Source organism: Microtus pennsylvanicus, chromosome 7 (assembly GCF_037038515.1).
Source record: "Microtus pennsylvanicus isolate mMicPen1 chromosome 7, mMicPen1.hap1, whole genome shotgun sequence".
Lineage (NCBI taxonomy): Eukaryota > Metazoa > Chordata > Mammalia > Rodentia > Cricetidae > Microtus > Microtus pennsylvanicus.
Genome location: NC_134585.1, coordinates 3,570,419 through 3,587,395, shown reverse-complemented (window position 1 = coordinate 3,587,395; position 16,977 = coordinate 3,570,419). Strand labels below are relative to the sequence as shown.

Genomic DNA, 16,977 nt, shown 5'->3' with positions numbered 1-16,977 from the left:
CCCAGAGCCTCAGGCTGCAGCTCTATAAAGCAGCGGGACATTAAGACGAGACCCAGTGTTCTCCAGTGAGGTTCCCCAGAGCCACCACCTCAGGAGCCACTGGTTGCCCACATCTAACCACTGAGTCACGTGCCCTGGCACAGGGCTATGCCCATCTTGGAACTGGCAGGAAGGATTTATACAGACATTGGGTTCCTAGACGGGCACTCCCTGGAGTGCCCCAAATCGTGGACTTTTACACCAGTCTTGCCCATTAGGGTTTTCAAAATGCTCATCTCATGCATGAAGCCGCCGCAGACTCTGAGGAGTGGAGGCCCTGTCGTACACCCAGTGCTGTGTACCCAGTCCCTAACACCCCCGTACCATGTGCCCCAGGCCCTGTGCACCTGTGCACACACCTGCAGCTTCTGGAGCAGTACCACGTCGGCGATCTTCTCCTTGTCCTGCTTAGTCTGCTTGGCTTTCCAGTACTGTTTCTGTGCCGAGTAGCGGTTCATGGGGCAGACTTTGAAGAGGCAATCTGAGTGTGACAGAAAGAGATGGGGACTCAGTCAGAGCTCAGAGCTCCCTGGCAGAACCCCAGTCTCTGCCTCCTGCTCACTCTGTGGGACAGGACAGAGCTAGAGACCCAGGTGGGGGGAGGGGAGGCTGAAGACATGGCTTGGAGCTTAGGTGCTTGCTGAACACTCATGAGGCCTGGAGTTCAGCTCCGAGCACCCATGTATCAAATGGGCAGCCACAAGACACCTGTAACCCCAGCCATGAGGCAGGTGGAAACAGAAGAGCCTTTCAGCACAGCTGAGACACAAGACCCAGGTCCAAGGAGAGCCTCTGCCTCAAAGGAATGGGTGAAAGTATTAAAGGAAGATACTAAGTGCCACCTTCTGGTCTCCACACGTGTGCAAAGATAGATACACATACACACACACACACACACACACACACACACACACACACACACAGGAAATAAAACTAAATCTTAACAAAGAAATTTTCCAGGTGTGGTGGTACACACCTTTAATCCCAATACTTGGGAGTCAGAAAGAGTGAATCTCTGTGAGTTCAAGGCTAGCCTGGTCTACAAAGCGAGTCCCAGGACTGTTATACAGAGAAACCCTGTCTCAAAAAACAGAAGAAGAAAGAAGAAGGAGAGGGAAGGAGGAAGGGAGGGAAGGAGGAAAAGAGAAAGGAAGAGATAGAAAGAGGGAAGGAAGAGAGAGAGAGAGAGAAAGAAAAAGAAATTTGTACTTCTCAGAAAACTGGGGTGTGAGAAGGTCTCCCTTTTCCCTCTAGGGAAGCTACCAGGTTCTTCACCTCCAAGGCCTCACTCCATGCCGTCTGTGCCGGCTTTTGCAGGTGTGGACAGCTCTTGCTCCTGCTGTATTCCTTACCAGATTGCCCTGCCTCCCTGGCTCACCCCATCTCACAGCTGACTCGGACATCACACAATCCCACTGTGTAAGGGACAGCTCACAGCCCCCAGTCCACTTTGGGGTGAGGCTAGACCATTCGCCCAGGATGGACTGTTTTCCCAACACCACGTTCTGCTCAGCTTCTTTCCACTGCCCCCAGATGACAGATAAGAGTCCCACACACACACTGCAGTCCCTGGGGACCCTTATACAACAAACTATGCTTCTCGGCCTCTTGATCTGGTCAGAACAGAAATCAAGGTCCAGAAACAGAAATCGCAACTGAAATTTTCATTTTGGCCAAGAAACAAAACACCTGTCACTTCTGTAAGTCCAAACTCCAAAAACCGGTATCCTAAATTTCTACTAAGCTAAAGGAGGCCTCGGCTGGAAGAGCCTGAAGTTTGAGGGGGAAGAGAGGGCTCCGGGGACAGATGGGCTGTGCACACTGGCAGCGAGAGACAGCAGCCCTGTGCATTGTGAACACCCCAACACGACAAGAGTCATAGCCTCGAGGGAAGCTGGCCTCGGTCGCCCCAAGAACCCTCTACAGCTAGGGCTGAGCATCAGACTACAAACTCTGGGGACAAGGCCAGCAGAAGACATGAAGAGACAGGAAGTCACGAGGACAGGATCCCCCTCCTGACCCAGCATGCTCTCCCTATGACCACATCCCTCTCAAGGTTAGGGCGGGCTATCAGGGGATCTATAGCAGATCTGATCTCCCATCAGCCTGTGGGGTACAGAGGTCCCGGAACTGTTGAGGAGAAAAGTCAGGAGAGGCCATTGTCGTGGAGGAGACCAGAGGGGCAAGCAGAGATTCTAAAACAGAGAGGCCTCCAGGGCTTCGCACTAAGCCCACCTTGCACCCCAGCATGAGGGGTGTCCCTGCTACAAAGATGCTCCCCGTGTGTTTGAGGGCTCTGCTCAGTCTTTGGGGTGCAGCTGGGGTCTTCCTGCTTCTCCAGGCCATGCTGAGGCTCCACTTCATCCCCAGGTTGCCCCCCCCTTGGTCAGGGTTGGTGGCAAACCCCTCTCCCCACTGATCTATTCCCCCAGGGGCTGGGTACACATGTGTGTGCAGTTCCTGAGGGTGCCAGAAGAGGGCGTCAGATCCCCTAGAGTGGAAGTCAGGCAGGTGTAAGCTGCTGGATACACATGTGAGTGCAGTTCCTGAGGCTGCCAGAAGAGGGCGTCAGATCCCCTAGAGTGGGAGTCACAGGCAGGTGTGAGCTGCCTGACATGGGAGACAGGCACTGAACTCCGGTCTCTGCAAGAGTGGTGCGCCATCCCCAGGCCCCTTCCCCAACTCTGAAGGTTGCCTGGCCTCCAAGAAGGGTACAGTACATGTCACTAAATAGTCAGAACCTGTGTGGACACAAACCATCTTTGCACCCAAGAGAGGAGGAAGTGAAGCAACGTCACACCCTGGTCCTGAATCTTCCCTGGAAACCCCCAGAACTGTGAGGTCCATCCACTTGTCCTGCACGGACCATCCCTGGAGCCCCACCCACACTCTATGCCCCAAGGACCTATGGGACAGTTTCTGTGCACTGTGCCTTGCCCAAAGGCAGCTGTGTCAGAACCCGAGGGGTCCAGAAGCTTCTCACAGCATTGGTGGCAGGAGCCCACAGCATCACAGACCACGAGGAAAGGCTGAGGGTAGAGGAGTGTCCAGGGGACACAGGGCAGGGCCCGCTGCAGAAGGCCAGGCGGGGCTGGGGGTGTGCTCAAGAGGGCAGAGCGCTTCCAGGCATTCCCAAGGCCTGGGTTCCACAGTCCCAGCACTTAGGAGGAGGAAGACCTGGGGCTACAGAAACTCTACAGCCATCTGTCCACATTCACCCTTCACAATCGTCCCTGGGATGAGGTAGCCTCAAGCTATGAACACTGCAGGTCCCAGAGGTCTCAGGAAAAACCTAGAAATACACTCTCTGTGACATCTCTCAGGAAGGAACCCAGGGCCCCACACTGCCTGAGCCACATCCTCAGCCCTTGGGATAAGCATTTCTTTTTATTTATGAGCATGTGTGTGCCCCCATGTGAGGAGTGCCCGAGGAGGTCAGAACTGTAACATCAGATACCCTAACCATGGATTTACAGGCAATGGCTGTTGGAAACTGAACTTGGGTCCTAACCACTGAGCCATCTCTCCAGCCTTGGAAGGGGAACTTTTATAGTTGGGCAGCCAGGGGCTGGGAGGTGGCTCGAGAACACTCGCTCCCGGGGGACCCAGTTTTGACTCCAGCACCGACGCAGCAGCTCACAACCGTCTGTGACTCCAGTTCCAGAGGTCGGATGCCCTCTTCTTACTTTCTTAGGTACCAGGCACACTCCCAGGGCACCGAAATGCATGCAGGGAAACACTCAGACATATTAAATAAAGTAAATAAACCTTTCTTTAAAACAGAGGGATGGCTGGAAGGGTCTGGGTTTATAGTGTGAAAACAGAGTTTACAACCGCATGCGGTGTTGCTGGGGGAGAGCAGGCCACACAAGTTCTCAGCTACCCGACAGGCCCCAAACATGAACTGTGGTCCATCGATGGGAAAGCAGAGCCTTCGAAGGCGCAGGCAGCTGGCAGGAGGTGACAAGGTGGCGTGCTTAGGCTGCTGTGCTGGCGGGGTGTGGATGGGGGCGTGGGGACCAAGTGACAATACAGATGGAAGCGGGGTGTTCTCCACATTCCGTCACCCTGGACGGTGCCACCACAGGACTAGTGTCCTGAGTGCTTCTCTGCAACGGGATAAAAAGATGGAAAGCAGCCCGTGGGGTCCCCAGTGGGTACCCTGAAACAAGTCACGTTGGAAAGGCACAGGGAGGCCATACAGCAGTGGGAGGAAAATGGCTTCAGGTGGCACTCGGTGACTGTAGCACCATGCAGAGGGAGGGAGGGAGGGAGGGAGGGAGGGAGGGAGGGGATGGGGCAGGGATGAAGGCAGGGAAGGAAATGCTGAAGCTCTGCATGGAGGTACATGGTTGTGATGCCAGCAGTTCACAGGCTGAGGCAGGAGGATTGCTGCCAAGTTGGAGGTCAGCCTAGAGTACACAATGAGTTCAAGACCAGCCACGGATACAGAATTAGGACCTGTGTCACAACAAACAGAACCCCAGACAGGGAGAAAGAATGAGACAGACGACAAATATCCTGGCCCTCACCACACACACGACACGGATGGACCTATAACCCTTCTATATGCCGTGACTATATGTTGCTCGTTGGTTGATAATAAAAGCTGCTTTGGCTGATAGCGAGGTGGAATATAGCTAGGTGGAAAAGCCAAACTGAATACAGGGGGGAAAGAGTTGAGGGAGACACCAGACAGCTGCCCAAGAAACAAGACGCTAGCAGACCAGTAAAATTCACAACCACGTGGCAATACACAGATTAACAGAAATGGGTTCATTTAAAAGTAAGAGCCTGAACTATAGGCCAAACAGTTTGTACTTCATATTAAGCCTCTGAGTGGTTATTTAGAAACAGCAGGACAGGGCAGGATGAGAAACCTCCGTTTACACCTTGAGGACACTACACCAAGTGACAGACCGGGCACAAGAGGACATGCTGCTTCCACTGATAGAAGTTCCTAAGTGGCCAGAAAGCAGAATCGGGCCTGGGGTAACAGCAATGGCTGCACCGTGACATCTGGAATGCCATCAAACTAAATGCTTGAAAATGGTTGAGATAGCGTGGGGCATGGTGGTGGCTCAGGCCTGTGACTTGGGGAGTGGACAGAAGGATCAGAATTCAAAACTAGCCTTGACCATCCCTCTAAACACACAAATACACAAGCGCGTGTGTCCACGCGAGCGTGTGTGCGCACACACAGAGCATAGATCTTTTTTTCCTTTTATAGACGTTTTTGGTGTTTTGAGAAAGGGTTTCTTTGTGTCGCTCTGGCTATCCTGGAACTTGCTCTGTAGACCAGGCTGGCCTTGAACTCAGAGATCTGCCTGCCTCTGCCTCCCTGTGCTGGGACTGAGGGTGTGCGCCACCAGCACCCGACTAAAGATGATGTACTATTTTTAATTATGTATATGGATGTATGCACAAGTGCAGGTGCCCACAGAGGCCGGAAGAGGGTGCAGGGCCCCAGCGCTAGAATTATAGGCCGCATGAGCCGCCCACCATGGATGCTGGAAACCCAGCCCTTAGAGCAGCTGGTGCTCTTGCCTGCCAAGCCATCTCTCCAGCTCTAGCAAAGGAGTTTTTTGTTAAGTAAATATATATATATATTTCGAGACAGGGTTCCTCTGTAGCTTTTGGAGCCTGTCCAGGAACTAGCTCTTGTAGACCAGGCTGGCTTCGAACTCACAGCGATCTGCCTGCCTCTGCCTCTGCCTCCTGAGTGCTGGGATTAAAGGCGTGCGCCATCACCGCCTGGCATTAAGTATATTTTACCACAATTAAAAGTAATTTTTAAAAAATAATTAAAGCTATGAAATTTTAGCCAGACAGTGGTGAATTGTACAAATACTAAATTCACATCATTTCCCAAGAACTTGAACCAAAAAGAATGAATTTTTAAATGAAAAAGAGAAAAGAGGGGCTGGAGAGATGGCTCAGCAGTTAAGAGCACTGGTTCCTCTTGCAGAGGAACTGGGTTCAATTCTTAGCACCTACATACATGGCCGCTCACAACTGTAACTCCAGTTTCAGGAGATTCAGTGCCCTCTTCTGGCCTCTACAGGAACTGCATACATGTAGTACACAGACAAGCACGCCGGCAAAACACCCCTAGACAGAAATAAATCTACCTGTGGCACAAGCCTTAAATCCCAGCACCCGACAGGCAGGGGCCCACGGATCTCCATGAGTTCAAGGCTAGCCTAGTCTACATAGAAAGTTCCAGGCCAGCCAGGAGCACGTAGTGAGACTGCCACAAAAATAAATAAGCTAATAATAATAATAATAATAATAATGGTAAATTTTTTTTATTTTTTATTTTTTTGGTTTTTCAAGACAGGGTTTCTCTGTAGTTTTGGTGCCAGTCCCGGAACTAGCTCTCGTAGACCAGGCTGGCCTCGAACTCCCAGAGATCTGCCTGCCTCTGCCTCCCGAGTGCTGGGATTAAAGGCGTGCGCCACCACTGCCGGGCAATAATGATAAATATTTAAGAGAGAGGAGAGACTGAACTTTTAGGAACTGAACCCAGGGTCTTACAAATGCCAGGCAAGCAGCTATCCAACTGTGGGCTTCCGGGAGGCAGCTCGGTGAGAAAGTCCTTCCACACAAGTGTGAGGACCCGAGCTCAGTGCTCAGCATCCACGCCAGGCACAGCAACAGATGCCTGTAATCCCAGCCCTAGGGATGCTAAGACAGGAGGAGACCCTATCTCAAAAAGCAAGGGGGGACCAATTAAGGAGCACACCCAGTATCGACCTCCGACCTCTCCATGTGAACGCAGACACCGCACTAGAGATCTGAAAAACAAATTTAAGCCGAATATGGATAATGCCTGCAGCCGTGGCATACATCAGTAGCCTCTGACATGGCCTGCTGGAGAAGGGGCATGGACGGAGGCATCCGTGGGCAATGGAAAGCCAACTGTCCACAGCCTAGAGTGGACAGAAGACAGTATCACCCAGCCACTCCCAAGAGTGCGCCCTCTACTGGTGGGGTGAGCCCTGGTACCTGGGTGCCCCAGGCAACTAGTCAGGTAGGGTGTCCACCTGTGATCTCAGCACTAGGCAGGCAGAAACTGGAAGGTCACAAGATCTGGGCCAGTGTGAGAAAGACCTTGTCTCAAAACAAGAGTCCAAAAAAAAAAAAACAAGAGTCCAGAGAACTGATTCTAAACTCTCCCAAGCACAAGTCCACGGGGTCGCCTCAGAGAAAGGATGCAGGGTCGTTTCTCAGGACAGAGGAGTGTTCTTCCCACCCCGCCAAGTCCCCTCACGGAACTCAGAGAAACCCTGGCACACGAGCCAAGGAGACGGGTATGGAAACTGAGCTCAGCACTTACTAACAGGCTAGCCCGTCACGGAACGCTATAGGCTGCGGCCTCAAGCCACACGCAGCAGGGATACATCTCATAGGACAGGACAACGGATCGGCACAGAGGGCACCATCAGCCCAGGTCAAAACTGCCCTGTGTGTTCCCGCTCTATCCCGAGGTCAGAATGGCAAACACTTTAAACCCGGCCCCTGAACGACAGAACCAACTTCACAAGTGAGTGTATGTGCGCGCGCACGTGTGTGTATGTGTGTGTTTTCATGTGTGCGTGAGCTAACTCATGTGGTGACCAGAGCTAGTTACCCAAGACTTCCTTGATCATTCTGTTTTGGTTTTTGTTTTGTTTTATTTGGTTTTTGTTTTTTGTTGGGTTTTTTTTTTTTTTTGAGACTGGGTCTCACTATATAGCTCTGGCTGGTCTGAACTTGCTATTTAGACAAGGAAATCAGAGAACTGCCCGCCTCTGCCTTCTGAGTGCCAGAATTAAAGGTGTATGAGACCCACGGTCCACTAGTCTTACAGACACGGGTCACTTCCTCTGGCTTTGAGTATGTTTTGTTTTGTGACACTGGAGATTGAGCCACTGCCCCTGGCACGCTAGGCAAGCAAGCGCTCTACCACTGTGCTACCTCATCAGCTCCCAAAGGGCTTGGGGGTGCTCTGGAAGAGCGGGGTGAAAGCTGGAGGAAGGGCACCCAGCTACGCAAGCAGAGGAATTGACACTGCAGCCCCTCCTCCCACCAGTCTGAGCAATGAGGTGACCTCAGCACACTAGTCCAGGTGTCTGTGCCCAGAGGCCTGCACTCTGAGCGTCCCGAACTTTCCCGGAAGCTCCCACACTGGCCTCGCAGGAGGAGCAAGGGAACACACCATCAACACCCACAGCAAGAACAGCCATCAGGGGGCTGGGCTGGGGGGAGGCACCACTGGCACCCGCAGACTGGGCCTCCCAGACCCTTGCCAAGTCTGGAAAGAATTCCCCAGACAAGCTGAGGCTTGGGGTGAGGCAAACAGTGGATGGAGTTGAAACCACAGAAGCCAAAGCAGACTGATGAGGGCTCGCGGGAAGGTACATGGGGTAGGGACTGAAAGGCATTGGGCAGTGAGCTGTGGGCAAGAAGAGTCAGCAAGGGCTGGGCTCATCCCAGGATGGGAGGGCGGAATGCCTGGGGATCCCAGAACAAAGTCCATGACGACCTGGCAACTTCCAGATACCTGCCATGGCCCCACACCCTGCCGTGGGAAGGCCAAGGTACTGCAGGGAAGGAAGCCAGGGAGCCAGCAAATGGCAGGCCTCGGGTGGGAGGCACTTGCCTGAGCTTCCGTCTGCAGAGGCTGGAGTCCTGCATCTAATGTTAGTCCCAAGATCTAATGTTCCAAACTTGCACCTGCCAGCCGGAAGCTGCAGAGCACGGATCCTGCCCAAGGCTGGCTGGTATCATTCGAGCCCCAGCGGGACCACGGGGACCTCTTGCAGCCCCCCCCAAAGCACCCAGAAGGTGGTGGGTGGACTCCGGGTCACTCTGTCATACTTCACTGTACAGGTCAAGAGGACCTTCAGGGGTCCTGTACCCAAGCCTTGAGAAACCATAGAGGAGGAGCTGGAGGCGTGGGAAGAATGCAAGAAGTCAAAAGGGTATTTGTTTTACTAAGTGGCTTTTTGTTGTCAAAAATTGGCCCCAAACTGTCCACTGGACGCCAAGGGCATATCTTCCCCTACCACGCCCACTTCCCTGTCACCTGCCAGTCCACACAATCCCTTCCCTGCCCTGGCAGCTGCCAGGGGCCCCAAGGGACCTTCACTTTTCTCTGTCCCCTCCCATCTCCCTCTCTCTCTTTTCTTCTCCGCTCCCCCACCGAAAAAAAAAGAGCTAGGAGGCAGAAACTTCCACTAAAACTAGAAAAAAAACCCTCCCTGGGAGAGCCAACGTTCTGGTAAGGGGCACAAATGACAGCCAGACTGGAGTTCAATCCTAACCAGGACAGGAAGATCCCTAGACTTTGTTCTCAGACCTCCACACGTACACCGTGACCTGCAGGCGCCTACGCACACAGTGGTCGAAACCCCAGCACTCGGGAGGTAGAAGCATTTGGTTCAAAACCATCTTGGCTACACAGTGAGCGTGAACCTACTGAGCTAAAACCCCGAGAGAGACAGAGAATAAGCAAATCAAACGGAACACAGAGCGCGCTGGAGTCAAGCTATGCAGAAAACTAAACAGGACCTGGAGCCAAGAGTCAGGAGCCAGGGGCGGTCACACTGACACCAGGAACAGCCACTGACACGGAGGAGAGCAGGGTGAGGCGAGGGTGAGCAGGGCAAGAGGGACGGCCAAGTGCAGAGGTGAGGGGTGGCTAGTCACTGGGGGAGCAGAGGGAGGGAGGGCAGCCCGATGCAGAACCAGCGTGGGGCAGAGAAAGGCTGGTCAGGACCAGAGGTCATCCCACACAGCTGCTGAGACACGCCTCAGCCTATGGCATCCGCTTATTAGACAAAGCCCCGACTCAGAGGTCATGACGAAAGCGTGGACGGAGAAGCACTGAGGCAAGGCCCTCTGGGGCCAGGAACCCCTACCACTCCCCACTACATCCCCAACAGACAGCAGGAGGCCACCTCCACCCCAGCAGCAGTCAAAGGATGCCATCTAGGTCTCTTAGCCCCACCCCTGCCCAGCATTTAGACGATGACGTCTCCCACCAGCCTCTCCCAGAAGAGCAACCACACTGCAGCCGACCTGGTGGCATCATCTGGCATGTTCTTGCCTGCTTCCACCACGCCCAGGCTCCGACTGTCTGGTGCATGTCAGCCTCAGCCCTCACAGGCAATCCCTTGCTTGGCCTAGGACAGCCAGGCTGGCATTCATCCAGCCCCGTTACTGCCGGGGCTGTGGAGCCCACTACCAGGGTCGTAGAATATGGTCATGTCTGGGCTCTGGGGTTCTATCCAGCAGGAGCCACACAAAGCCCGAGGCAAGTAGATATACAGGGTTAAGAGGTCCAGTCCCTTCACCCCATGAATGGGGAGACTGAGGCACAGGGAAGGGCTTTCCCTTGGGCTTCTGAGGTCTGAGCCATTGTCTTTCCCTGCTTTATTCCCTTAAAAAAAAAAAAAAGTCACACAGACAAAGAAAACCCTGTGAGTGGCCAGGAATTCGGGGGAAATGGGCTCCTGGCCAGAAGTGGGTGTGCCAGGGGAGGGGATGTGGTCTTGGAAGGAAAAGCAGAAACGAGCCAATGCCAAGACAATACAGTCAGGCCAAGGTCGACGCGAACCGAAGAGGGTGCTCTCAGGCAGACTGCAGGTGACAGACCCAGGTCCGGGACCCTGCGGCCCTGGAGGGATACTCACAGCTAGAGTGGAGGTCTTACCTCGGAACTTCTTGGGGGGGTTGTCCAGGTCCCCAGCTGCAGGCTCCACCACACAGCGGTCATCCACCAGCCTAGGGGACAGAGCAGCCCAGTTAGAGGGAGCAATAGGCACCTCTCCCTTGAAGCAGGGAACTCCGGGAGCACCAGGGACCACCCCTGGCATTGCTTCCATCACCCACACGGGTCATTCTCTTTCCTGGCACGGCCACTAAAAGGCAAGGTCCCTCTGGCTCACATCTGGACTCTCAGACAGTGCAAAGGTAACTCCTAAGACCCTGCAGCTTGGGCAGGAAGGACGGGGAGAGGAACGGAGGTCAAGATTCAAAGACAGTGGAAGGTGGGAGCCGATGAGGGACAGAGCATGGGAGAGAAGGTAGAAGGCAAGTCTGAGAAAGTGAGGACAAAAAGCAAATGTGATGAGAGACTGCAGACAGACAGACAGACAGACAGAATAAACTTCAGGCTTCCCAGACTCAGCCAGGACCTAAGCTAGGGTCTGAAATTCCCTCTTAGAGCCATGGCTGGGAACTGAATCCTGAATCTCAGGGGTGGGGGTGGGGTCCATCATATGCCAATCCTCACCTATCCATCCACATACTCACTACCCATGCATCAATCCATCCACGCACTCACTACCCATGCATCAATCCATCCACGCACTCACTTACCCATGCATCAATCCATCCATGCACTGACTTACCCATGCATCAATCCATCCACGCACTGACTTACCCATGCATCAATCCATCCACGCACTGACTTACCCATGCATCAATCCATCCACGCACTCACTACCCATGCATCAATCCATCCATGCACTCACTACCCATGCATCAATCCATCCATGCACTCACTTACCCATGCATCAATCCATCCATGCACTCACTACCCATGCATCAATCCATCCATGCACTCACTTACCCATGCATCAATCCATCCACGCACTCACTACCCATGCATCAATCCATCCACGTACTCACTTACCCATGCATCAATCCATCCACGTACTCACTTACCCATGCATCAATCCATCCATGCACTCACTTACCCATGCATCAATCCATCCACGCACTCACTACCCATGCATCAATCCATCCATGCACTCACTACCCATGCATCAATCCATCCACGCAATCACTACCCATGCATCAATCCATCCATGCACTCACTACCCATGCATCAATACATCCACGCACTCACTACCCATGCATCAATCCATCCACGCACTCACTACCCATGCATCAATCCATCCATGCACTCACTTACCCATGCATCAATCCATCCATGCACTCACTTACCCATGCATCAATCCATCCATGCACTCACTACCCATGCATCAATCCATCCATGCACTCACTTACCCATGCATCAATCCATCCATGCACTCACTACCCATGCATCAATCCATCCATGCACTCACTTACCCATGCATCAATCCATCCATGCACTCACTTACCCATGCATCAATCCATCCATGCACTCACTACCCATGCATCAATCCATCCATGCACTCACTTACCCATGCATCAATCCATCCACGCACTCACTACCCATGCATCAATCCATCCACGCACTGACTACCCATGCATCAATCCATCCACGCACTCACTACCCATGCATCAATCCATCCATGCACTCATTACCCATGCATCAATCCATCCACGCACTGACTACCCATGCATCAATCCATCCACGCACTCACTACCCATGCATCAATCCATCCATGCACTCACTACCCATGCATCAATCCATCCACGCACTGACTTACCCATGCATCAATCCATCCATGCACTCACTTACCCATGCATCAATCCATCCATGCACTCACTTACCCATGCATCAATCCATCCATGCATGTGTCTATCAATCCATCCTGTACCCACGCGCCTACCAACCATCCGTGCATCCACCCCTGCCGACCCTACTACTCTTCATTTACCCACGTTCCCACTCAACTACCCATCTACCCGTCCATGCACCGTCCACCCATCTCCCCATTCACCCGTGCAACCACCCATCTACCTGTCCATGCACCGTCCACCAATCTCCCCATTCACCCGTGCAACCACCCATCTACCCGTCCATGCACCTACCCAATACATACACCATCCATGCATTGCATCCACCTGTACATGAATCCATGCACCTACCCAACCATCCATCCACCTATGCTTCAAGTTCTCCGTCCCAGCCTCCAGGAAAGAGATGGTCATAGACCACGGTCAAGACCAGCTCTATCTGACCACGGCCAAGACCAGCTCTATCTGACCACTGTCAAGACCAGCTCTCTCTCAGCACTGTCAAGACCAGCTGTCTGACCACGGTCAAGACCAGCTCTATCTCAGCACTGTGCAGCATTATTCCTGAACTTCCACCAACTTCCCAGTGAAGAACTGGCCATTGGCACCATCTCACCAAGGAGAAACCAGCATCTAAACATTAATGGCTTCCTGAAGTCACAAGTTTCAAAGCCCGCTCCACTCTGCACACCCTGGTTGACTAACCAGGTCTTAGGATGTGACCTCCACAAATTCTCAGGGGCCTGTTTCCTGGCAGAGCCCCACGTGATCCCGGCATCGCTCCAGACGTGGTCACTGCACTGTGGTTTTGAAGGTTCCTACACTTCAAAACACCACTCTGCCAAAGCCACAAACCGTAAACCTAGGAGCCCTGACGGCCCAGTCAGCTTTCTCGTGCTGTGATAAACGTCATAACCGAGAGCAGCTTGGAGAGGAGAGGGTTCATTTGGCATACACTTCCCTGTTCCAGGCCATCACTGAGGGAACTCAGTGCTGGAGCCGTGGAGGAACGCTGCTTACTGGCTTTGTTCATAGCTCATCCACTTTCTTCTTATACAATCCAGGACGACCTATCCAGGAGCGACACCGCCCACAGTGGACTAGGCCTTCCAAGATCAATCATTAATCAAGAAAACGCCGCACGGACTTGCCTACAGGTCCTCTGATGGAGGCAGATTCTCAGTTAGGTGATATCTTCCCACATGATTTGTGTCAAGTTGACGGAAACTAATCGGTACACCTACATTCTCCACCCTGGCTCTTCTCTACGCAGCCAGGGCATCTCGCCCGTGCCCATAGTCCCAGCTACCTCCTTTCAACACTTGCACCTCTGCCCTGAGTCCCGGCAGTTGGTGCCCCATTGAGCTCCGTGGGAAATCCGCACATTGCTGTCCTGGTCCTTACCGATAGGAAGAACCAATATAGGAGCTTCATTCCAGCTTCTGGTGACAGCCCCAACCCTAGCACCTTCATGACTGGGGCAACGGATCACCTTTATTGTCATATGGGATTCTGCCCCAAGTCTCTATCCAAGCCCCAGAGCCACAGGAATGGCAGGAGGTCGGTCGGGTACCACGCCTTTCACCTGGATTTCTATTAATGACTTTTGGAAAGCCCCTGAGGATGAGTCTGGGAAACCTTCCTGTGGTTAGAGATAGAAACTGCAGTCCTGACTTCCTCATCTGTTCCTGGCGGAGGAGGGGGCACAGAGGCTATTGATGGTCAATCAGTGATGTCATCAATCATACACTGATAGGTCAATACTGTAGGGATAAGTCCCGCCCCTTAGGGGGCGTGTTCGCCTCGGGCTAATGTCTGCCTATAAATTTGGCGAGGTGCTCCGAGCTGTCTCTTCTACTTTCCTGGTCTCCGCGGGAACGGTGGTTCTGTAAGTCTATTTCTACATTAAAACTATATATATTTTTACAAACTGTCTGCATTCGTTTACGCCGCTACACAATACAAAAGGACTGAGCTCAGGGAGTGTTGGTCAGTGGTGACCGGAGGCTAGCGTGACCTAGAAGGGCATTTCTTCGTCCCATTCCACGCCTCGCCTTACCCACCTCTCCTGCTGGCTCATCTGAATTACTCTCTCGCTGTTTTCTGACACAGGGTCTCTCTGCGTACCCCTGGCATAGACATGTGAGGCCAGAGGATATCTCACCAAAACGAATTCCCTCCTTCTACCATGTGGGTTCAAGATCAAACGCAGCTCATCAGGCTTGGTAGCAGGGACCATAGCCTTCTGAGCTATCATGTTAACCCTGCAGCTGTGTTGTTTAAATCTTTGTATGTGCATATGTGTACGTGTGCAGGACACATGCGGAGGGCAGAGATGGACTTCCACCTTCCGGGAGTGGGCTCACTTCCCAACTGAGTTAGCCCACCAGACCCTGAAATCAGTAATTATTAATTAAAACCCTCCCCCATTACATTTATTAACTCGTCGTGTGTGTGTGTGTGGCAAGCACCTTTACCGACTGTGCCATCTCACCGGCCACAATAAATAGCTCTGCCGAGTTCTATGAGCCAATGTGGCAGGTCACCAAACATGAAGGCCCGTTCCAGGGTCCCCAGATTCACAGGTGTCAATCAGAAAAGCCAGAGGCCCGGACCGGTGACTTGACTGGCATCGAGAGTGGGAACACGGCCCTCAGCCCGTGTCGTCTGGCACTAGCTCCATGCAGATGGTGTAGGAGTTCAGTCGAATAATAGGCCGCCCTGCTGGTGGCCCGGGGAGCTGGAAAGCTGCCTGATGTTTGCATACACTATTTAATTTTCTAAAACTACTTTGCTATTATTTCCATTTTGCAAGCAGGGAGCCGGGGCATAGAAAGGTTAACAGAGCTGGCCCTTGAAGCCAAGCTGCCCAGTACTAGCAGGTGCTAGGAAAGCCCTCGACAGCGCCAGGCAGGGAAGGGGGCACAGGCTGCTCAGCCTCCCGGCCTCGGGCACTCTGCCTCCTCATCAGCACTCCTGTCACGCCAGCCACACTCACGGCCCCAGAAGGGCTAATATGTTCCCTGGCAGTTCCTACACTCCTGTCCCAAGGACACTCTCTTCTCAACCGCTCTCCTCAGAAGGCACAGATGGAGTCGGTACCGCTGGGCTCCTGTTCGTCCACCAGTGGTCCTCATGCTGTCCCATCACGACAACCCCACCCTTGCAAGCTCTTTGGCCAAAACTTCAGACCAACCCCAGCCCCTCTCTTAAAATAGCTGCAGCTATACGGCAAGATCAAAGCCAGCCCACATTATAGGAAGAGACTCTGTCTCAAAGCGGCGTGGAGAAGACTGGGGGTGTAGCTCAGCTTGCCCAGAGTGCTGGGGAACCCCAGCACTGAATAAAATAACATGGTCGTGGATGTCTGCAATCCCAGCAGGCAGGCAGATGCAGGAGGATCCGAATCAAGGCTATCCTCTATTGCAAAGTGAATCCCAGACCAGTCTGGACTAGGTGAGATCCTGTCCCAGACTGCAACAGAAGCAGAACCCGGGCTTTTCTCATCACCTCTGGCACCATCCCCAGTCCAGGACTTTCCAATCTCAACTGTAACCGCCTCTCCCCTCCCCGCCTCCTCCTGTGCCTGCCTGTTCCCTACAGAAAACAAAGGGAAGTCAAGGTTGGGGGCGCACCCCCTCAGCCTACATGGTCCAGGGCCCATCCTCAGCACCACAGATTGGACAAAAAGGTTAAGTCAGATCAGGTCAGCACCATGGTCCTCCGGAATCAACCTCATGAGTAACCACAGGGGTGGCAGCGGGGAAGGTGTCTGCCACCACTCCTGAGTTGGAGCCATAAAACAAACATGGTAGAAGAACCAACTTCCTAAAGTCGTATTCTGACTTCCTCCCGGCCCACTCTGGTTCAGCCCCACAGCCTTTGCAGCTCCTCAAGCTTATAGGGACCGTAGCCCCGCCCCTTCCTGTCCCAGTATCCTTTGCTTCCAGACTCCCTCACTTCGGGCAAGCCCTAGTTCAAAGGACCCACCCACAAAGACCCTCTCCCCACCCCTTTTTAAATTGTGCACTGTAGGCCGGTTTGGTGGCACATATGTGTTAATTCCACTTCTTGGGAAGTAGAGGCAGGAGGATCAGGAGTTCAAAGTCATCTCTAGCTACATAGCAAGTTCAAGGCCAGCCCAGGCTACGTGATCTAACACAGCGTTACATGACATGGGGCTCCCCCATAAACAGAAAATGTAATCAGTGGCTGCTTCGCTCTGGCTCTGACCTGGTCCCGACTAGTCTCACTGCCGCCGTCGGTGGCATGCAGATCCCGTAAGGACAGGGGTGCACATGTGTCCTCTGCATCCCCGGTGCCCAGACCTGCAGTGCAGGCCGCATAGAATGCATACTGAGTAGGTGAAATAATTCCTTCTACCAGCTGTGGAGAGACCTGAGCCAGGAAAGACAGGGTCCCTGCCTCGGGGAGTTAAGA

General features: G+C 53.1%; 1 protein-coding gene across 1 annotated transcript in view; it reads right to left on the bottom strand.

The window, feature by feature from the left end:
* Itpr3 (inositol 1,4,5-trisphosphate receptor type 3) overlaps positions 1 to 16,977 on the bottom strand; it is a 78,699-nt gene that overhangs the window by 49,899 nt on the left and 11,823 nt on the right. The window contains exons 2-3 of the mRNA XM_075979648.1: positions 10,739 to 10,809; positions 399 to 520 (exon numbers count right to left, since the gene is read on the bottom strand). Of these exons, the coding sequence (XP_075835763.1) occupies positions 399 to 520; positions 10,739 to 10,809 (193 nt within the window). The remainder of the gene's footprint in view (positions 1 to 398; positions 521 to 10,738; positions 10,810 to 16,977) is intronic.